This window comes from Lagenorhynchus albirostris, chromosome 11, assembly GCF_949774975.1.
Source record: "Lagenorhynchus albirostris chromosome 11, mLagAlb1.1, whole genome shotgun sequence".
Lineage (NCBI taxonomy): Eukaryota > Metazoa > Chordata > Mammalia > Artiodactyla > Delphinidae > Lagenorhynchus > Lagenorhynchus albirostris.
This window is the reverse complement of record NC_083105.1, coordinates 101,570,454-101,593,962: the sequence shown is the minus strand read 5'-3', so window position 1 is coordinate 101,593,962 and position 23,509 is coordinate 101,570,454. Positions and strand designations below refer to the sequence as shown.

At 49.0% G+C, this 23,509-nt stretch overlaps 1 protein-coding gene across 1 annotated transcript in view; it reads right to left on the bottom strand.

Annotated features, from left to right (window-relative positions):
• Window positions 1-3,644: 3,644 nt before the first annotated feature.
• Window positions 3,645-23,509, bottom strand: part of LOC132530027 (uncharacterized) — a 37,348-nt gene continuing 17,483 nt past the window's right edge. Inside the window, exon 5 of the mRNA XM_060167083.1 lies at window positions 3,645-4,132. Coding sequence (XP_060023066.1) covers window positions 3,783-4,132 — 350 coding nt within the window. The 3' untranslated portion in view covers window positions 3,645-3,782. The remainder of the gene's footprint in view (window positions 4,133-23,509) is intronic.

Sequence of the window (23,509 nt, the reverse complement as noted above, 5' to 3'; positions counted from 1 at the left end):
GAATAGGAGCCAGTCCAGGAAAGGCTGAGCACGCCCTTCATCTGATCCCATAGGAGCCAAACTCCTCAAGCTTGTACCCCTTAAACACTTCAAAAACTCCTCTGGATTCCTCCAAGTAACTGTCACCGTACTTTTAGTGTCCGTGAATGAAAAGCTACATGCTGATAGAAAGCTACAGGGCATTCAATAATCCTTTTGATATGTGCTTTTAAAATTACAGCAGCATCTCTGTGTGCTTGGAAAACAGCACAGCACCTACTTGCAAGGTGATTTCTTTGGTCTAGAGGCAATGCTTAGTGTGCATGTAGTGTCAAGGAGCCCCTACTGTAACTGAGGAGCCTCCCCTATCTCACAAAGTGGGAATCACTGGTCTAATTTCAGCTCTTCACTTCACACTTGAGGAAACCGTGGTCTAGAAAACGAAGCGCTTCATTACAGAACCCAGGTCCCCTAACTATCTCCTGGGCTCTTTGTGGGATGCTCTTAGGGCACCCAGTCTCCCATTAGCCCTGGGACTGCTCCCCCTCCCACATCTGCTCCCCGCACTAAGACGCCTCTGAAGGGCACCCGAGGGAAGGAAGGACTCCACAGGGCTTGCGGGGTCTGGGAAACGATCAGAGAAGAGAGTCAACCATGTAATGCCAGGCCTTGGCAGCAAACTAGACCACAAAGCCCTGACGATGGCCGCCATGGGCTGAGGGTGAATGGGCTGGGAAAGCCCACCTCCTTCAGTCCTCACAACAGAGTTAAGTATTATCTTTATCATCTTCACTTTACAGAGGAGGAGACGGACGTTTAAAGAGGTAATGACAAGGTCACACAGTCACTGAAGGCTTCAGAGAGAGGATTCAAAGCCAAGTCTAAATCCAGACCCCGAGCTGGTGACCGCTTTGCAAAGTTACGGCACGTGAGGCCGGCTGGGCTCCGGATTCTCGGTCCCACTTTAGGACTAACTTATTTTGCTACCCCGGCGCTCAGGGAAGCATTCTAAACCCAGTCGCAGCTTAGCAGTAATGCAGAAGCCCCTCTCTTCCAGGAGCCAGGGGGTATCTTCACCACACCTTCCAGGGATGATACTCCACCCTGGAGGGCAGAGGCGCTGAGCCTTTCAAAGTCACATACAAAGGCGGCTGGAGAGGGTCAGCTCCTCTGCTCACTCCCACCTCTGCTCAGGCCGCTCTCCGTCCTAAGATGCCCCCTCCCCAACTCGCTTACTAACTAAAGGGAATGGGCCCAGGTAAAGGCTTCCCTTCCCCAGGAAGCCCTTCAGAACCACGTGCTTCCACACTGAGTTTTCATTCCTTCCGAAGCATCTTCTCTTTGGCCTTAAACACACCGTCTGCCTTTTGTCTCTTCTGACTCATGCGTGAGAGTCTTACACCCCCGCAAGCTCCTTGAAAGCAGGGACCAAGTCTTAGACTTATTCTGTCTCCCCAGGCCCAAGCTCCTGGCTCAGGGCTGGACACACCGTGGCCCCCAAATAAGAACTTGCTGAATTAAATCCAATGGTCCTGAGAACAAATGTCCTCCCTCCAGAAGGACATACCATTTGGGCTACTGCTCCCTCCAGACGCTACGGGCCCCCTCCCCGTGAGGCTCATGAGCCTGCTGGGGTTTGTTTTGGGCCCCTTTTCAGAAAGAAGCCTGACCTTTCCGAGGACCTTTTGTCTGTGGGGCCCCCGTGGCTCTGCCTGGAAGACGTGAGACCTGTTTCTCCGTGGCTCCGGAGTCCAGGGCGGTGGGTCAGAGGCAGAGACGAGGAAGGCGTGGTCAGCTCCACTCCTGTCACTTCTCCAGGGCTCTTGTGAACCAAGTGTGTTTGCCTTTTGCTACCCTGGGAGGCTGAGAGCCTCTTTTTCTCTGCAGACTGAGACGGGACGTCTCGGGGTAAGAGGCAGTTCAGCTTCTGCTCCGACACCCCTGTCTCCCCCAAGCCCAGCTCCCTGGCACTGTGACTGAGTGGGCCCCTGGCCGTGGTGCTGTCCCCTGGACCTTCGCTGGGTCAGCCCAGACTGCTAACCGAGGCCTGCGGGAGTCTTGAGCCAGCCACACACCTCTTTGAACCTCAGTTTCTTGATCTGTAAAGTGGAGGGGTTGGGCACCATTGAGCACTAGATTCCTCCCTGCAGTAATGTTCTAGGGCCCTAAAATAACACAGCCTTCTCAACACCTCCCCCACTGCTACCCCCATCCCGACACCGACTGCCCCAGGACTTTTAACCTCACTACAGTCAGGGCAGAGCCTCGACATCGTACAGCTAGGAGCTCCCCTGCGCTGGGACAGGCCTGTCGACAGAATAGCGTTGCCGCCATCCAGCACCCTAGAAAGCTGGGGGGCGCGGTGGCGGCGGGGACACAGGGGCCTTTACTCAGTTTGATGCTGAATCAGTAAGTCAGGTTCTCCCCTAGTTACCTTTGGAAAAGTTACCTTTTGGTAGTCTAAATGTTACCTTTTACGGCAGTACTATTATTCACTGAATAATTTTAATAACAATAACATCTGAAAATTTGACCTCTTCTTTACAGTTTATGAAATGATTTTACAGCTACTCACTCACTTTAAAAATCCTCATGACAACCCCATGTAGAAGACAGGGATTATTATTCCCATTTTATAGACCGGATGAATGGCCGGGTTTACCTCAGTTACCCAACCAGAATGACAGCGCTGAGAATGAATGTCCCAATAGAAACCACAGGTTCCTGGAAGCCAGGAGCAAATACACACCCTTTTAAGGATTCTTACGTTACCACAGGAGAGGTCAGTGGAGCATTTGAAGGAACAATCTCACTAATATATACATTACATGCAAATAACACGTAAGTGTGGCTCTGGAGGTTTTGAGCCAAGAGCTTGGAGGCCTCTTGTAAAGGGACACGGCCGCTCTTATTCAATCCCTTCCCACAAGCGGGAGCCAGAGAAAGCCGAGGAGGCTTTGAGGAAGCGGATGTGGGGCCATTTCCAGCCTGCTTTGTTCTCTCTCCTGACAGTTCTTGTCAGGGGAGAGAGGGAGTGGGGAGGGCAGCGGGGATCTGGGCCAGTGAAGGGCACAGAAAAGAGAAAAGAGCTGCTACATGTGGCTCCTCTCCGCACCCTGCAGCTCTGCCCAGCGCTGGACAGGAAAAGAGAACCGGACTCGGGCTCTGGGTCCTTCACGAAGCTGCCCTCACCCCAGGAAGGCAGGGAGGGAGGGAGGGAGCTCCAGCTGCGACCCCTCCACGCGCCCCAGTTCTCGGACTCGCATGGGCCGGGCCGCGCTGGGACCGAGCCTCCTGCTAAAATGTGGCATCTTCTCTCCAGAAAGACTTTGAAAATGGTGACCAAGTTAAACTATACAATCACCTAAATTGGGCAAAGGAAAACGAGGTGACCCTTAAGAAGGTGACGTAAGACCTCTATACCCACATCATGTACCGTCTGGAGAGGCAAGTCAGGTGACCTCGGGGCAGCTCTTCTACAACTTTATATACTGTCCCCCAGGACAGGAAGGAAGTCAACTGCTCTGCGGCAGGAAAGGCCCTGGGTCAGACAGGAAAAGCCACTCATCTGGGTCATCCCAGGAAGACTTGCTGACCAGAATTCATAGGGTGACTGCAGAGCTACAACTGACAACATTTCTTAGAAAAGAAAACCACTGCGCTCGTACTTACTCAAGGCTAAACACTTTAAAATTATCTCATTTAAACCTCCCAACATCTCTGTAAGAGAGGAATCTTTAGGACCTCGTTTTACAGGGGGTAAAGGTCAAGGTCGCTAGCCCACGGCAGAGCCAGGTTTACACTCAGGAAGGGTGACCCGGAGCCTGCACTCTTGCCCAGAGCACGGCGCTGCCTCCACGTGGGGGCCTTTGACCCGCGGCACCCAGAGGAGAAGCCACCGTCAGGGACAGCCAGGCTCGGTAGGGACTGAGGCCTTTGGACAGCAGTGGCTTCAGATCAGCTTGTGAAGCAGAAGCCAGTTCCGAGGACCCAGGGCAGTTGCCCAACTTCTGCGGCTCAACAGAGAGCTGGGGTGAGGAAATCAGAACATCCCGGGGTGCGAGCAGGGGACAGAGAACATGCCGACACCATGGGCGGGCAGGGACACCCTGCAAGCCTCCGCCTGCAGTCACCTCCTTGGAGACTCCGGGACCTGGGAGAAAAAGCACAGGGGCCAGACTGGTCCTTTCATTCTGAAGAGCTTGAGGGCTTCACAGACACCCCTTCATTACACGCCCAGGAGGGAAGGGGAGGTGAACTGTGCTTTGGCTGGGACACGAGCCTCAGCAGCTGTCGTGAAGACAGGTCTGGAGGTAGAGGGATGCTGGGCAGTGGGTTTTGGGGAGCAGGTGTTAGACGTGGTTTCTCAGCTCAGCCGGGGCTCTGACTTCAAGGGAGGAGCCTGTGCGGGGCACACGCTGGTCCCTAGCATCTTCCTTCTGACGCCATCTGGGCATGTGCCAGGCTTCACAACAACAACTTTCCTAGGTTAGGAGACCCAGGACAAGAGCAGGGGTGAGCAAACTCCTCATGAAATGCAGGCAGCTTGAGCACTGCAGGTGCCAGAGACTTGACACATTCATTGTGGACGGCAAGCGTCTGGGGATTTTTAATCCTTTATTGGCGTAACTAGGGATTCTTGTTTCTAGGATTAGGTGAAGAAGAGGCTGCTGTATGGAAGGGTGTGCCATTTGGGACAAATCTTAAAGGTATGAGGAAGGAGAGTACCATGCAGTTTCCTTGCACCGTTCATAAGTCTTGTTTCGAATTTAGAGGTTGGGAGATAGGCCCACGTCATAGTTAAGAGGCCCCTGATCTTGGCACCTTGACCTCCTTCCTATTTGGGGACAGGGCGGGGGTGGGTTTCCTGGTGAAACTGTAACACTGTCGCTGTCATTTGCCCTGGACCAGAGCATACATTTCCACTGTCCTGAAGAGAGCACGCATACGGATGATTTTCCGACATTCCATCCCTGAAAACTCTGTGCTGCTACCTTCAAGGATCAAGACACGGGTCCTCCCTAGATCAGGCCCTCGAACCTACACATATTCCTTTTCTCTGCAGTGCAACCCATAATTAATCGGCAGAATGCAAGGCATCTTGAGCCACAAACCAGAGAGAGGTTAGTAATTTCTAGGTACACTACCCAGTTGCTCAATGCAGCATGACACAGTTAACCCCAATGACCAGGTCATCATCACTGCCTCTGTTTCCTGCCTCTCTCCTCTGGCCCCGACTCCTGGAGAAGTCCAGGTCTGCTCCTGGAACTATTCTGTCTGTAGGACTTTGCTTCAATCTCGGCCAGGCAGCCACTCAGGATGGTGGTGTGGTCCTGGGTTTCGACAACCAGAAATCCCCTTGAACCAGTCCTCCACCTTCCTGAGGACTCCTCTGTCCCAGGAATTCTCATCAGCTTTTTTTTTTTTTTGCGTTACGCGGGCCTCTCACTGTTGTGGCCTCTCCCGTTGCGGAGCACAGGCTCTGGACGCGCAGGCTCAGCGGCCATGGCTCACGGGCCCAGCCGCTCCGCGGCATGTGGGATCTTCCCGGACCGGGGCACGAACTCGTGTCCCCTGCATCGGCAGGCGGACTCTCAACTACTGTGCCACCAGGGAAGCCCTCTCATCAGCTTTTTTAACCAGTTTACCTCTAGCCCATCTCATTAGAAGAGCTCTCTAGCCCTTCACCCCAGATGGGGCCCGCTAGGATGGATACCCCATGTCTCGGAGAGCAGTCCTCACCTTTCAGCCCTGTCCTTCCCTGTGCTTCCCACACCCACACCAATCAACCGGGCCTGCTCTTGCCTATCCGTGGGTATTGAAGCAGGTAGAGGAAACTGTGTGGGGCACAATTCCTGTGTTCCAGGAGCACGCAGCCCACGGGCTGAGTCTCACACGTAGCCCTCGGCACTACCCCATGGTACACGCTGTCCTGGGGGATGAACCCGATGCTTTGGGAGGATTGAGAAAGAGGGATAAATTTAGCCTACGGGGCTGAGGAAGGCTCCCAGTTGAGCTAGGCTCTGAAGGGTAAGTGGGGTTTCTTCAAGTAGAAAAAAGAACAGGAGACAGGTATAGCTTTTGAAAGGGCAGGATCAGTCCTTTTATAAAATCATGCTCCTTTTGATAAACATAATAAGTCCCACGTTCACTCTATCACCTGAGATTCCAATGTGCCTTCCAAGTGGGGCCTGCATCTCTCCTTTGAGAATCACTCACTAAAGTGAGAGAGAACTATAGATTGTCATTTCTACCATCACAGTGAAACCAGAAAGGGTTCCTCCGTGCGTGCACATACACACACACACACACACACACACACACACACACACACACACACACACACACACACACACACACCTTTTGCACGTTCACACCACTGCTCACCCGATTCTTCAGAGAACCTCCCTGGGGTCGCTTGGCCTCTGTGGTAACGTCAGGGGAGTGAGCATGTGAGCGGGAGAGGTCAAGACCTTGGGCTGGACCACAGCCTGCCAAGCTAGGCAGCTTCCTCATCTTTGCCTGAGAGCTGTGCTGTTCTCAGGGCGCTGACACTGCATGCCACCCGGCATGTGAAGACACAGTCCTGCCCTCAGGCCCCGAGGAACCTGAGCTAGAGATAGACTCAGCTCTGGGTGCAAACTCAGCCCGAAAAGAGCAGGCAGGCTCTGCCCTGAGGTCCGAGGCCTCCGTCTCCCTGTCTGAGGAAAAAGCGAGCTGACTCAGGACCTCTCAGAAGAAGGCAGCTCTCGGGCGCCTGCGGAGTAGGGAGTAGAGGATAAGAGGGAGGTGGGAATCGGTCAGGACCCCGGTGTTACAGGACGTCTGGGGATGGAGGGGGAGGGCGGTCGTGGGCGAGTGGGAAACGCGGGCAGAGGCAAGGACTGGGGGAGGAGGTGAGAGGGCAGCACGTGGCCAGAGAACAGGGCCACCTGCCAGGGCTCCTGCGGACACAGGCACACCTCCCCCGCCACCCGCCCTGGGGCCCACAGCCCAGCTCTGCTGAGCACGTGCCCCTGGAGAAGGCTGGAAAGCAAAGGCAGAAAGACGGAAGGGATGGGTCTTCAGGAGGAGTACGACCCGCCATCAAAGACCCGCCATTCCCGCTAGACCACCGACTCCCTCCCTGGTACCATCTCCCCAGCCGCACGTCTCGGGCGAGTTGCTTCTCCTCCCTCAACCTCATTTTCCTCTTCTGGAAGATGGGTTCTTGTAGGGTTTTTTTTTCATTGAAGTATAGCCGATTTATAACACTGTGTTAGTTTCAGGTGTACAGCAAAGAGATTCCAATTTATATATCTATTCTTTCTCAGATTCTTTGCTCTTATAGGTTATTACAAGATACTGAGCAGAGTTCCCTGTGGTGTACAGGTCCTTGTTTTTTATCTGTTTTATATATAGTGGTGCGTATGTGTTAATCCCACACTCCCAATTTATCCCTCCCCGCAACTTGCAGGGTTTAAGTGAGACAGCGCCTTGGAAAGTACCACACGCCACGCGTGGCACGCAGTGGAGACACTCGTTATTCCTTCGTCGGAAGAAAAGCCATTTACTCTTACAGGGTGAGATGTAGAAGTAGAGAGAATGACCCAGAAACAAGAGAAAAGGATCTGTTCGCACTTTCCTAGGAGCCGCAGAAACGGCAGGTTAGACACAGCCATCGTGGGGTTTGCTCATCAGCAGGTGGGTGGCTCAGAGCACCCAAAGCAGGCCAGCCTGGGGGGCAGGGGAGGGGGTGTGAGGAGGAACACTGGGGCCAGGGCCAGGGTCCCATCCAGGCTCAGCCACTGGACTGCGTGGCTTTGGGTGCATCACCACCTCTGTGGCCACACTTTGCCTGGTGCCTCTTGTCCCTTTCACCCCAATCCTGCGGTTCCATGAGGCCTCCCAGCAGCATCCTTTGGACAGTCCATGGACTGGTCTGCTAGCCAATCAGGCGATCAATCTATCCATCCATTTAGTTCACCTCTGACACGTCTAGCGTCGCAATGATGAAAGCATCCCAAGTGAGGGGAGTAGGGGGGCTGCAGAGGCGGGGGCCCCCCTTTTACAAGGATACCCAGATTTTTATAAGGGGCAGAGGAGACTCTGGCGCTTCTGGTTACGGGACAGAAACGCACCTGAAGCGTCGAAGACCAGGAGGGGGATTTATTACAGGTGGCAGGGGGTCATTCCCAGAAACCACAGGCAGTGTGATCGGGGGGCCCGTCACTGGAAGCAGAAACCAGGACACCTGCCGACCCCGGCGGCTTCCTTCCCTGTGCCTCACTCTGCTCCTCCCTGTGCATCGTGCTTCAGGTCATCAGCACAGGCTGCATAGCAACAGTGATCTCATTGCCACATGCAGGAGAGAGAGAATCTGATTGGCCCTGCCCTGGTGGGAGGCTGAGTCCATGCAGCCTCAGTCAGAGGACCCAGGCACGCACGGGCCACTGTGATAATCCTGTAGATACGATCTCACTAGGCTGCCTCCTGGTGAGCGGATGGGGGCGGGGGGGGGGCGATCTCAGAGCAGGGGAAGTTGTGACTGGCCTGACAGCCCAACGGGGGTTGTGTCAGTCAGGACACATGTTTGGCTGCTGTAACCAGACCCCAGAGAATAGAGGCTTAGGCAAGACGATAGTTTCTCTCCATGTGTAGCGGTGTCAGTGCAAGCAGCCCAGGGATAATACGGTGGTTCCGCGGTGCTGGGGACCCAGGCTCCCCGTGCTTGTAGCTCTTCCCTAAGGACGTCTGCCTTGTGCACACGGGTGAGCATGGCTCCCCACAAGGTCAAGGAAAGACGGGGAGGGAAGGCACGGGCCTTCCTTTTAAGGGCACAGTCACTGCTGCTCACTTCTCAATGGCCAGAACTTGGTAATGTGGACACGGTGCAAGAGAGAGATGGGGAAAGGATGACCAGGTAGGTGGTCCTGCACCCGGTCAACAACCTGTGAGGTCAAGTAGATGCTGGGGACGACGTCCTACATGGGGCAATATGGCCTTGGTTCCTGGGAACTCAAGGAGGTGTCTGTCTCTCCTGACTGTGGCTTTGGGAGGAGGTTATGCCACGGAAGAGCGTGGCCAGCACGGGAAGACCGTCAACGTGGGCCCTGCCAAGGAAGATGGGCCGAGTTCACACCAGCGACGTCTAGACGTTCTGCTCTCTTACACCACGGCGAGGAAGTGCCTCTTCCCCTCCCCTCATTCAGGGTGCAGAACAGGACGTTCTTGGGCCAGGTTGCGGAAGTCAGGGTGATAACACGGGGTCCTGTAAAGAGGCGGTTTCCGGGGCTGCGGTTCTTGTAGCCCCAGCGTGGGCTGCTTGCCTAGGGGAGCAGAAGTCTCTTCCTGCAAGCACTGGACCCACATGCTGTGTTCCTGCCGGGCAACCGCGTCCCTCGGCTGTGTTGGGAGCAGCTGATCCAGCAGTGAGGCTGTGCGGAGCTCCTACTGCGTGCAGGGCAGGTGCTGGCTGCTGGGCGGGACCTGTGGGGGGGGAGGCTAAGCCCACTGTCCCTCCTCTTGGCCGCCAGCCTGACCTTCTCTTCAGCCACAAGCTTCCGGCTCACCAGTACTTACTTGACGGGCGAGAGGCTTGGCGTCAGCGACTGGATGGGTCATGAGTCACGGTGCACGGGGCAGTTCTGCGGCTGAGCAGTCATGCCCTGCACTGCGCTTTGGGCCACAGAGGAGATGCCAGAGGGGCCGATGCCCGCCCCTGGGCAGCACTGGTTCTGTGCCTGTGGGGTGCTGGGATGGGGGAGGCGGGGGGTGGATAAAGGAGCAGGAACTAGAGTGGACCTCGCAGCTCTCGGTCACAGTGATGTCCAGGGTGGGAGGAGAGCCAGCGGCACAGAGCCGAGCCAGGGTCCACCTGAGGCCTAACACTACGTGGCTCCGACTGATCCGAGCGACCTTCCACGTTCAAATATCATTTCCCTCATTGTGAAAAACCAGATAGGGACTTTCCTGGTGGCGCAGTGGTTAAGAATCCGCCTGCCAATGCAGGGGACACGGGTTCAAGCCCTGGTCCGGGAAGATCCCACATGCCATGGAGCAACGAAGCCCGTGCGCCACAACTACTGAGCCTGCTCTCCAGAGCCCGCGAGCCACAACTACCGAGCCCACATGCCACAACTACTGAAGCCCGCACGCTCTAGAGCCCATGCTCCACAACAAGAAAAGCCACCGCAGTGGGAAGCCCGCACACCGCAATGAAGAGTAGCCCTCGCTCGCCGCAACTAGAGAAAGCCCGTGTGCAGCAACGAAGACCCAACACAGCCAAAAATAAAATAAAATAAAACAAAACAAACAAAAACCCCAGATAACAACTGTCTTGTTGAATCTAAGGATTTACACAATGAAGAGCACCAGCAAAGGTGAGGTCTGTGCTCACTGGTCCCCATGCCCTTCAGCACTGCACCTGGACACACCTCCATGTGTGTAGTGACCCCTCCGTGCGCACCATGTGGACTGAACCCCTGGGATCGACTGGTCCAATTACATGCAAGGAAACTGAAAGCCAGCAAGGGACGGAGACTGGCCTAGGTGACACGGGCCAGCGGGGACAACAGGCCTGGAGAGCCCCTGTCAGGACGGGCCTCTGCTCATCAGCACCAGGGCCCTTCCTCTCCAAGTGGCAGCACCCAAGTTGGATTCAGATCTTTCACCTCCAGTGCCTCTGCTCCCACCCCTCACTGCACTGTCCCCGGCTTGGTTGGCTAACAGCATCAAGGCCGGAAAGGGACCGGTCTGCAGGAGAGCTGTCGCGGATCCCTGCCCACCAGGGCACCGGTGTCCGGGGCTCAAGTACAGAGGTTGAGTAGCAGGGGCTCTGGAGCCAGACTGCCTGGGTTGCAGTCCCAGTTCGGCCACGCGTGAGCTACATGACCTCATTTCATCCCTGTATGCCTCAGCTTCCTCGTCTGGAAAATGGGGATTGAGATGGTATTTCAGGTCACAAGGCTGCTGTGCTTAGGAAAGTCCTGGCGCACAGAGTTTACGTAGTTAAGTGTCTGCGGCTGTTTGAGGCTCTTAAGTGTCAGAGCTTTACAGAGGTGGTGACTACAGTTGGCCTTCACAGGACAGCCTTTTGCTGATGGTGGAGTTGGTTGTTTCCAGATGGGACGAGATTCCCACAGGTGTTTTAAAGGACTGGGGGCTCTGCAAACTCTTGGAGGACTGGGCGCTTCTCCCGTAGAGACGGTCAAGGACTGAGTACAGGGCCATCCAGTTGGTGGACGGTTAGAAAACAGTGACCAATAACTCCTGGGGAGGTACAGACCTGGGAGGACGTCCTCTATCCACACAACAGGAGGGCTGAGATGGGACACCAGCTTCCTACAGACACATCTCCTTTCCCTTTAAAAATCTTTAAAATCCCAGCTTTTATTCAAATTTGTTCAGCGTTGGAAAGTCAACGGAACCCTCAGCACAAAGAAGGTGGCTGAAAGCCAAGAGGACCAGAGCCAGGAAAACTGTGGTGCAGGCAGCCCTGCTCCTGCCAAGAGTGGGATGCGATTCCAACCCTACCCGCGCCCGAGTGCTGGGGCAGGACACCCGCTCTGCTGAGAAGGTGGCCCTAGTTCAGCCTCACCCCCCTCCCCAGCCCACCCCGCCAGGCACCATCCCAGGCTCCCTCACTCACAGCCACACCTGAGAGGTGGTGTTCCTCATGGTTTCCCACGTCAACACCTGGCCTGACTAACCTGACAGGTTCCTGGAGTAGAGCCGTCACCTGTTTCCTGCTATAAACATGCTCTCTGCCTTCTCTGCTGTGCGCCTGTCTTTGTAATTTGGTCCCGAGCACCATGTGCCATGGTCCCAGGAATGCTTCCCGAGATGGTCGCCCCAAAGCAGTCCCAGCTCCACCAGCATCCTCCCCGTCATCATCTACAGAAGACCTTGCAGAGGACTGGCTATGCGGCCAGGTATTTTAGACAGTATCTTTAATCCACCCGGCACCCAACCTCGCAAGGTTGATCTATTAGGACAGTGCTTCTCTGACGTGAATGTGCATATAAGTCACCTGGGAATCTTGTTAAAATGCAGATTCAGCTGAATAGGTCTCGGGGAGGCCTAAAAGCCTGCATTTCTAGCAAGCTCCCAGGTGACATTGATGCTGCTGGTTCTAACTCTCTGAGGAGCAAGTGTATCAGGCGGAACATTTTGGTTGCAAGTGACTGAAATCCAATGTGAACTGCTTAAGCAGGAAGATGAATTTATTACGAGGATGTCGAGTGTCTCACAAGGCCAGCTACAGCACGAAAGCCGGGCCTCGGGAAGAGCTGGGGCGCGGGAGGACTCTTGCGGCCTCCGGACTCTGCTTTCTCCTTCCGCCCACTTCATGGCTTTGTTCTTCCTCCGTCCCTTCCTTCCATCCACTCTGTTCTGGTTAGTACCAAGCAACACTCCCCACAGGCCTGTGGATTCTGTGTCTTCTTCCTCGATCTAGTCTTTGATTTGGTTGTGCATATCTTCCAGTAACTTCCTAAGAAAGTGAGCAAGGGAAGCAAAATTTTTGCTACTTACATAACTGAAAATATCTTTACACTTGATTGACAATCTGCCCAAGTATAGAATTTTAGCTTCCAGAGTGGCTGTTGTGATAACCGATGCCATTTCCATTCTCTATCCTTTGTACCTCGTGTCTGAAAATTTTTAGATTCTTCTCTCTGCTCTCCAGTGTTCTCAAGCTTCACGGTGGTGTGCCCTGGGATGGGTCTTTCCTCGTTCATTATACTGGGCACTTGACGAGTCCTTATGACCCAGAAACTTTTGTCCTCCTGCTCTAGAAAAAAAAATTTTTTATTATTTATTTGGTTATTTCTTTCCCTCACTTTTCTTTGTTCAATCGGTCAAGAGCCCGTTATTAGGATGTTGGATCTCCTGACAGGATCCTTTAATCTTCTTATCTTCTGTATCTAATTGTCCATCTCTATCTCTTTGTTTTAATTTCTGTGAGGTTTCACAAACCTCTTTTTCTAACTTTTCAAGTTGAGTTTAAAAAATTTATATTTTTATTTCATATTTTTAATTTCCAAGAGTTCTTTTTTTGTTGTTATTCTCGGAATATTCCTCTTCTTTTCCTTTTTTTTTTTTTTTTTTTTGCGATATGTGGGCCTCTCACTGTGGTGGCCTCTCCCATTGCGGAGCACAGGCTCTGGATGCGCAGGCTCAGCGGCCATGGCTCACGGGCCCAGCCGCTCCGGGGCATGGGGGATCCTCCCGGACCGGGGCACAAACCCGTGTCCCCTGCATCGGCAGGCGGACTCTCAACCACTGCGCCACCAGGGAAGCCCTTCTTTTCCTTTTTAAAAAATATTTATTTATTTATTTTCCTTATTTCTTTGGCTGCGTCGTGTCTTATTTGCAGCATGCAGGATCTTTGCTGCAGCACGCGGGATCTTTCATTATGGCGCTCGGGCTTCTCTCTAGTTGTGGTGTGCAGGTTTTTCTCTCTCTAGTTGTGGCGCGTGGGCTCCAGGGCATGTGGGCTCTGTAGTTTGCAGCACGCGGGCTCTAACTGAGGCACACGAGCTCAGTAGTTGTGGCACGCGGACTTAGTTGCTTCATGGCATGTGGGATCTTAGTTCCCCGACCAGGGATCGAACCTGAATTCCCCTGAATTGGAAGGCGGATTCTTTACCACCGGACCACTGGGGAAGTCCCTATTCCTTCTTTTAACGGAATACTGTTCTTATTTCATTGATGTAATAGCTTCTCTACTGTCTCCAGGGATATTATTATTTTCCTTTTTTGAAGTTTTTTCTCTCTACATTCTTTTCTCTGAGTTTCTGGTTTCTTACTTATGGTCTCTTTCATGTAACTTTCTATTTATATTAAAGGGCGAGGCACTAAACAGTTTACTGGAAGGGGAACTAAGTAGTGACAGATAGAAGACCTCTTCATTGTACCCTTTTCATTCTTTTGAATTCTGAGCCACATTAGCAGAAAGTGTATTCAAAAAACAAAAGTTTTTAAAGTTTATTTTAAGCTTTATGTGCATGGGTGTAGCTCATCCATTGAAGAACTTCACTGCAGACAAACAGAGGGGACTTCTAAATGTCAGTGTTTAAAAGTCTTCTTTCTGCGTCATCAAGTCTTTTCTGATGAGAATCTTCTAGACCTGCGTCTGGGGATAGGTGTTGGGGGAGGGTATCCACCTGGCTGACAGTTTTCTGGAATGAGGGTGGAAGGAAGGCTGAAAAGCCCACCGTTCAGAATGCAGATTTTCAGCCAGGGACCTCAACCCTCTCCCAACTACACATACAACCGACCTGTCGGCCTCTAGCACCTGCTTCTCAAACCGTCTGTGCTGAAGGACCAGTTATTAATCTCCCAATCTGTCAGGACCCACACATAGTCCTACTGCACATGACAGTACACGTGACCCACCACACGGGACCCACAGTAGGGGGTCAAACATCAAACTGGCCCGTATCCTGTTCAGAAAGAAGGCACTGAGCATACGCCTGAATGTTGAAGTTTCTATAAAAATTTCAGATTTCTATAAAAATTCTAAACACTCTTACTTTTTGTACTTCTGTATCTTCCTGGGGCTAGTAACGAAGCCCGTGGACCTAAACCAGTTCACAGCGACACTCTGAGAGCACTGCTCTAGAAAGAACAAATCTCTAGACTCTTGCCTTGAGGAGGAGCTGCCACCAGGCTGGCGGGGCGGGGGGGGGGGCGGGGGGGGGGAATCTGGAGGGTGGAACTGCTCTGTAAATAGGCTTTCGGGCCACCCCCCACCTCAGCTCTGCACTTCTCTCACACGCCTTGGTACCGTTTCCAAATCTAGTGCCTTCCTGAACTGCTCACGTCCTTTCTGCAGGCATCAGGACACAGCATCTACTGCTCAGCAGAGCCATGTACACCTCCTCGTTCTACCTGTTTCTGTTCCCATCCTCTTTGCTCTCTCAGCTTACACTTTTAAAAATACATATATTGTTGTTAAGATGGCAATACTCCCTGCATTGATGTACAGATTTAATGAAATCCCTATCAAAATCCCAGCTGATTTCTTTGCAGAGTTGATCCTAAAATTCATATAGAATTTCAAGGGACCCAGAATAGCCAAAAGCATCTTGAAAAAAAACCAACAAGTTTGGAGAACTCACATCTCCCAGCTTCAAAACTTACAACAAAGCTACATTAATCAAGTAATCAAGTGTGATAGTGGCCTAAGGATAGACATATGGGTCAGTGGAATAGAACTGAGAGTTCAGAAATAAACCCTCAGCTCTATGATCAATTGATCTTCAACAACAGTGACAAGACAATTTGATGCGAGGGTGGGTGGGGGAATAGTCTTTTCAGCAAGTGTTGCTGAGACACTAGATATCCACATGCAAAAGAATGGAGTTGAACACCTACCTCACACCATACACAAAAACTTGAACACCTACCTCACACCGTACACAAAAACTAACTCAAAATGAATCACAGACCTAAATGTAAGAGCTAAAATTTAAAAACTCTTAGAAGAAAATATAAGAGTAAATCTTCATGAGGCAAAGCCTTCTCAGATATGATACTGAAAGCACAAGTAACATAGGGGAAAATAAATTGGACTCAGGAAAATTAAAAACTTTTGTGTCTCAAATGACACCATCAAGAAAGTGAAAAGAGAACCTATACATTGGGAGAAAATATTTGCAGATCATATATCTGATGAGAGACTTGTATGCAGAATATATTAAAAAAACCTTTTACAATCTATGATAAAAAGACAAATGACTCAAAATTTAAATGAACAAAGGATCTAAATAGACATTTTCCCAAAGAAGATATACAACAGCACATGAAAAGATACTCAACGTCATTAGCCATCAGGGAAATACAAATTTAAACCATAATGAAATACCACTTTATACTCACTGGGAGGGTATTATCAAAAAGACAGATAATAACAAGTGTTGTTAAGGATGTGGAGAAACTGGGACCACACGTATTACTGGTGGGAATGTAAAATGGTGCAGCCACTTTGGAAAACAGTCTGGCGGTTCCTCAAAAAGTTAAACATAGACCATATAACCCAGCAATTCCACTCTTAGGTGTATATATTCACGCAATGAACAACTGTCGAAAGCAACGTTATTCATAATAGCTAAAATGTGGAAACAACTCAAACGTCCGTCAGTTGAAGAATGGATAAATAAAACGTGGTACAGCCATACAATGGACTATTTTTCAAGAATGAAAAAGAAATAAAGCATTGCTACACCGTGAATGAATTTTGAAAACATTATGCTAAGTGAAAGTCACAATGGATCACTTCTGGATGATTCCATTTACATAAAATGTCCAGAACAGGGAAATCTATACAGACAGAAAGTAGCTTAGTGGTTGCCTAGTCTGGGGCCCTGTCGGGAGGGGAGGAAATGGTATAGGGTTTCTTTTAGGGGTGATGAAAATGTTCTAAGATGGACTGTGGCGATGGTTGCACAACTCTGTGACCATACTAAAAGCTACTGAATCGCACTCTAAATAGGTGAAACGTATGGTATGTCCATAAAGTGGTTGTAACGGATCTGGCCCACCAGGTCTGACTGCAGGTCTCCAGTGCCATCAGCTTTGACCGTGGGCGTCTCCAGCATGTCTCACGTACAGGGCTTCTCAGCTATCACCACGTTAGGGGATCAAATCCGAAGTCACACGTTTGTTCTTAACCTAATGGTACTTTACCAGATTGCTATTGGCTTCATTAGGGGATGTACCTAAAAATGGTGTTTACTGAGTCAGACAAATTAATCAACTGTGCCTGACTTCACTCTCTTATTACATAGGAAACGGTTTCTTTTATTTTTAAAGAAGAGATCTGGGCTTCCCTGGTGGCGCAGTGGTTCAGAGTCCGCCTGCCGATGTAGGCGACATGGGTTCGTGCCCCGGTCCGGGAAGATCCCACATGCCGCGGAGCGGCTGGGCCTGTGAGCCATGGCCGCTGGGCCTGCGCGTCCGGAGCCTGTGCTCCGCAACGGGAGAGGTTACAACAGTGAGAGGCCCGCGTACCGCAAAAAAAAAAAAAAAAAAAAAAGAAGAGATCTCTTTTTATTAATAGCAAATAATACAAAGAGCACCTGCCTACTTGCCAGCCTGGGAATGCATTGCATTCTTAAATGAGGACACAAATCCAGTTCATTCATTTAATCAACAAATATTTATCGAGCATTCACTATGCACTGGCTACTCTACCAGATTCCGTGAAGGCAATGGTGAACAAATTATAGAAAGGAGAGAGCTAAATAAATAAGCCTTTAGGTCAGTGTCAAAGGACAGAGATATCCCTGCCAGAGGACTTGGTGCTGTTTTAATTATTGAGATGTTCAGAGAAAGGTCTATCCATCTATTTTTTTCCCTTTGAGAACTCAAGGTTGAGTTGTTTTTTTTTTTTTTTAAATAAATTTATTTATTTATTTATGGCTGCGTTGGGTCTTTGTTGCTGCATGGGCTTTCTTTAGTTGCAGCGAGCGGGGGCTGCTCTTCACTGTGGTGCGCGGGCTTCTCATTAAGGTGGCTTCCCTTGTTGCAGAGCACCAGCTCTAGGCGCGCACACAGGCTCAGTAGTTGTGGCGCATGGGCTTAGTTGCTCCGCGGCATGTGGGATCTTCCCGGACCAGGGCTCGAACCCGTGTCCCCTGCATTGACAGGCGGATTCTTAACCACTACACCACCGGGGAAGCTGCCCAAGGTTGAGTTTTTATAATTACATAAATATTAGAATAAGACTAACAGAAATGGAAAAAAGGAAGTTTACAGCAATTCTGCCACCTGGCCCTCCCCCGTCAATCTAATTTCAAAACTTTTCTCCTCTCCACCCACTTTTTAAAGCTTCCAGCTCCATCTCCCCGAGAGCTCTGTCCACCTTCACTGCATGTCTCTCGGAGGACCCAGTTCAAAGGACCTCCTGAGACTCACTGAGAATTTCAGACCTGAAGCGTTGAAGCCTGGTGTCAGCCAGGACTCCCCAGTTGCTCAGGAGCCTGGGGAGGGGGCCAAAGGAGTAAATGTGAATCCCAGCTCCAGCTCACTTCTGGGCGCATTCCGCACGACTCAGAAACCACGCAGCAGAGGCCAAAGGAGGCGGGCAGAGGGCTGCCGTGCCCAGCTCTGCAGAGGCAAGTCCCTGCCTTGCAGAAGGTTTGAGGGTCAGAGATGTGCTGTAAAGTCTGGCACGGCCTCGGTTCTCAGGAATGGGGGCTTGCACTGTGTCTGGGACACCTACCCTATTCTCAGGGGCTGCGATCCTCCTAATTTCTAGGAGTCTGCTTTGTTATTCTCATCACTCGGGGAGTAGAATTTTTTTAACGTTAAAAGGCTTATTTTGCAATATGACTACAAAGTAATACATCCTCTTATAGATCTTTGAAATTTTTCAAAAAACAACACAAAATCAAAATAATCTATAATCTGACCACTCAGAAACAACCAGTTAACACTTTCATGTGTAGTCTCCCAGTATTTGCTCTATGTGCATTGTATGATAAATTACACATCTTTACGTCCTATTTTGTATCCTAATGACATTATTCAAACATTACCCATGTCATCATAATACTTATATAAAAGCATTTAAAATAACTAGCATTTAGGGCTCCCCTGGTGGCGCAGTGGTTGAGAATCTGCCTGCTAATGCAGGCGACACGGGTTCGAGCCCTGGTCTGGGAGGATCCCACATGCCACAGAGCAACTAGGCCCGTGAGCCACAACTGCTGAGCCTGCGCGTCTGGAGCCTGTGCTCCACAACAAGAGAGGCCGCGATGGTGAGAGGCCCGCGCACCGCGATGAAGAGTGGCCCCCGCTTGCCGCAACTAGAGAAAGCCCTCACACAGAAACTCAGACCCAACACAGCCATAAACAAATAAATAAATAAATTTTTAAAAAAAATTTTAAAAAATAAAATAAAATAACTAGCATTTAAAGATACTAATATCCCATAGTATGATTATAGCATAATGACTTAACCAATCTGGTATTGTTAGTTACGTCTGGTATTCACTATTACAAATAGTACCATCATGAACATTCTTAAAGCTAAATCCTTGCACACATTTCTAATTATTTTCCCAGGATAAATTTCTAAAATGGAACTACTAGGTCAGGCTTTTGAGACCCACTCACAAATTAACCGGGAAGAAAATACTTTTTAAGTTTGTGTTTTACCTGTTTAACATTTCTCTCTTTTTCTACTTATAAAGGAAATACATTCTTGTCCAAAAAATCTTTTTAATTGTAGAAACATATATTAAAAAGGATTTAAATTTCCCTGAATTCTACTGTCCAGAGATAATGCTACTAACAGTTTGGTAGATATCAGGAGCACCTCACATGACACCAAGTGGTTGGACTCAACTGATGGCCACTTTCTAAACGTCTCCCCGCTTTCCGTCGTTCCTCACAAGCCCAGGCTGTCATGAGAGAGCTCCTTCTTTGAAGGTTGCCTGTGGCCAGGACTGAGCCATCCGCATACTTGGCTCAAGCCAAGTTGGCAACACAGACAAGCTGAGGAGGCCACCTTGGCCCCTCTCTGGATCCACCGCCGGTCCCCTCCCCGGGAACAGGAGGAGGGAAGGGCCACCAGAACGGAGCAGAGGAGACATTCACCTGGTGGACGCAAGTTCTGGCATTCAGCCCCTTGCTGCCCAGGGGCAGTGAGTGAAAGCCCCTGTGATATGGCCAAGTCTGGAATCCTCCTAGGGCACATGAGAATCAGGTCACTGGAAAGTACTATCTGTACGTATCCACACACACATGGGGTTCACAGCCGTGGGCTCACACACAGCATCAGCACCTGGATTCTGTCCACCAAGCTCCCTACCCCCACCCCCCATCTACCAACATGCTCGTTTCTCAACAGAAAACTTATCTTCAGATACTTGTGAGATGTGTTTATATATGAGAGACTAACTTGTCTCTGGAAGGAACCTCCCACCTAAACAAAAGAGCCCAGAGTCACAAAGAAAAACCCTATTGGTGATCATAAAAGGTCCCTTATGCTGGAAGGTTCAATATTATACTAGAGGCGCAGCCAGGCAAAAGCCTTCGGGCCTGTAACAGTCCAACATCCCCGCAGACCAGCCTCACCCCAGTCCATCCTCGCCTTCCATTCAGAGTTCCCTCCACTTTTCCTGCTACAGTTCCTATGCCATCTCCTAGTGCTAACGGCTGCTGGTAATTCCAATTAGGAAATGCCCCTTCCTCCTCTATGACATCTTCTTGGCCACTGACAAGAAGTGGGAATTGCACTTGGCCCTATTCTGTCTCAAGGTACAATTTTTTGGAGACTTTTTCACTTCATCGTATGTATAAAACATCTCCTTGACTTTATGTAACATGAATAATGCGCGCTGCCTTTATTCCCTGATGTGTCTGACCTATTTTCACTTGTCCATTCCTTATAATTGGTAAGTCTGTCAGTGTCAATGTGTTACCATGTTCTCGGTACAACCCTTAGCATCCCTGTCAACAAAAAAGAAGCCCGTGTGTAAAAGAGCATATGGTAACAGTAGCAACTCTAAGGGTCATTGAGCAGTTACTATGTGCCAGGCGCTGCTGGGAGTCCTTTAAGTGCATTAACCCATTTAGTCCTCATAGCAACCCTATCAGGAAGGCATTATTGTTATTTTCATTTCACCTGTAAGAAAACTGAGGCACAGAGAGGTTAACTGTCTCGCCCAAGGTCACACAGGTGATAGCACCAGACAGTACTCAAGAGCTCACCACCTCTAACTGCTAACATTTTAGTGTATAGCAGTCCACTTTTTACCTGTGTATGTAAACCATTTTGTTTTATTTCAGAAAATTGGGATCATAGATATACTTAATAGGTGTTGTGTCTTTCTTTGTTCAGGATATAAGTTTGTAATATTTGCCTTTTACTTTTAAGAAGTTCTTCATGTGGCAGAAAAGTTTAACCTTTTGATATCTATTAATTTTTTTCTTTGTGATTTCTGCCACATGAAGTCACAGGTATTTTTTTTTTAAGGTTTGAAAAAATCCTTCCCCATTAAAGGGTCATTATCTTGTCTTCTGGTTTTATTGTTTCTTTTTTACCTTTAGCAATTTGAGCTATTTGAAATTTATTCGATGAATAATGTATCCCTTTCCCTGGGGTAAGTTTTGATATTTCCTTAAGATCTGTGGACTGATCTGTTTATTTAATAGATGTTATTTTGTAGGGCAAGTCTTCCCTCTTCAGTCTTTTTTTCTAAGTGTTTGCCTTAATATTTTGCCAAATGAACGATAGAATTGTTACATCAAGCTGGCTGGCAATAAACCTGACAAATTATCTTGAGAAGAGTTGCCATATTTAAGATATTCAGATTTCTAATTTTTTCCATTAAAAAAATCATCTCCTACCATATTTGTAACATCTTTCTCAATTGTCCTTTTGTCTACTTGTATTTTCTGTTTGTTTTGTCTTGATTACACTTACAGAGAATGGTTGATTATACTTTTTCTTTGGCCATGCTGCACAGCTTGCAGGATCTTAGTTCCCCGGCCAGAGACTGAACCTGGGCCACAGCAGTGAAAGCGCCGAGTCCTAACCACTGGACAGCCAGGGAATTCCCAATATACTCTTCTTTCAAAAAACAAAAATCAATCCCAGAGGTTTATATACTAAATCTATTGACACTATGCTCTGTAATGTCACAAATTTCTGGAATCATCTTAATTTTGTTCTTTTTTTCTATTTTCCTTATGTGTGTTTAACTGTTCTTTTCATAACTTTTCTGAGGTGAATTTCAGTTTGCTTATTTTCATCATTTCTTTTTTTTTTTTTTTTTTTTTGCGGTACACGGGCCTCTCACTGTTGTGGCCTCTCCCGTTGCGGAGCACAGGCTCCGGACGCGCAGGCTCAGAGGCCATGGCTCACGGGCCCAGCCGCTCCGCGGCATGTGGGATCTTCCCAGACCGGGGCACGAACCCGTGTCCCCTGCAGCAGCAGGCGGACTCTCAACCACTGCGCCACCAGGGAAGCCCCATCATTTCTTATACTGGCAGCATTTACCTTTAATACAATTTTGACTACATTCCATAATATGTTCTGATTCTCATAATCAGCTAAGGAGTCTGTAAATGATTTTTGTTTTTAAAGAGAAGGAAGTTTTATTCAGGGAGATACACACTCCGTAGACAGAGTGTGGGCCATCTCGGAAGGCAAGAGAGGCTGTAATGACTTTTTTTAAACAGCATTTTTGGAATATAATTTATATACCATCAAATTCACCTGTTTACAGTGGGCAGTTTAGAGAGCTGTACAACCAGCACCAGAACCTAATTTTAGAACATTTCTGTTAGCCTAAAAGAAACCCTGTACCTGTTGTCACTTACCTCTCACTCCTCCCTCCTCCCGACCCTGGCAACTATTGCTCTACTTTCTATCTCAATAGATTTGCCTATTCCAGACATTTCATATACATGGAAAGATGTAATACGTGGTCTTTTATGTCTGGCTTCTTACACTTAGCATGTTTTCAAGGTTCATCACGTCATGGCCTGTATCAGAACTCCATTCCTTTTTATGGCCAAGTAACATTCCATTGTATGTAGATTCTATATCTGATTTATCTATTCCCTGACTGATGGACATCTGGGTTGTTTCTACTACAGCTATTATGAACACAGTGCTGCTATGAACATTCGTGTACAAGTTTTCATGTGGACAAATGTTTTCATTTCTCTTGGGTGGACATCTAGGAGTGGAATTGCTGGGTTATATGGTAGCTCTCTGTTTAGGCTTTGGAGAACCGCCAAGCAGTCCGAAGTGGTTCCACCATTTTACATTCCCAGGAGCAGTGTGAGCTCCGGTTTCTGCACAGCCTCATCAACTGTTGGTATTTCAATCATTTTTATTGTAGCCATTCTAGTGGGTGTGAAATGGTGTCTCATTGATTTGCAGTGATAACTTATGATGACTAATTATGTTGAGCATCTTTTCATGTGCTTATCAGCTGTTCATGTAGCTTTTAAAGAAAACGGCCATTTTAAATTAGGCGTTTTGTCTTCTTATTTATTGGGTTATAAGAGTTCTTTATATATTCTGGATATTAATCCCTTATCGGATATATGATTTGTAAATATTTTCTCCCATTCCGTGAGCTCTCTTTTCATTTTCTTGATGGTGTCATTTGAAACAAACAAAAAAAATTTTTAATGCTTCATTTATGTATTTATGTATTTATTTTGGCCACGGTGCGAGGCATTTGGGATCTTAGTTCCCCAACCAGGGATTGAACCCATGCCCCCTGCGGTGGAAGCACGGAGTCCTAACCACTGGACCACCAGAGAATTCCCAAAAGTTTTTAATTTTGATGAAGTCCAATTAATTTTTCTCTTATCACTTATGCTTTTGGTGTCGTTTCTATAAAAAACACCTTCTAACCCAAGGTCACAAAGATTTACTCCTATATTTTCTTCTAAGTGTTTTACAGTTTTAATTCTTTAATTTAGGTCTATATTCTATTTTGAGTTAATTTCTGTATATGATGTGAGACCAGGGTCCAAGTTCAGCCTTTTGCATATAAATATCCAGTTGAGGTGTGCT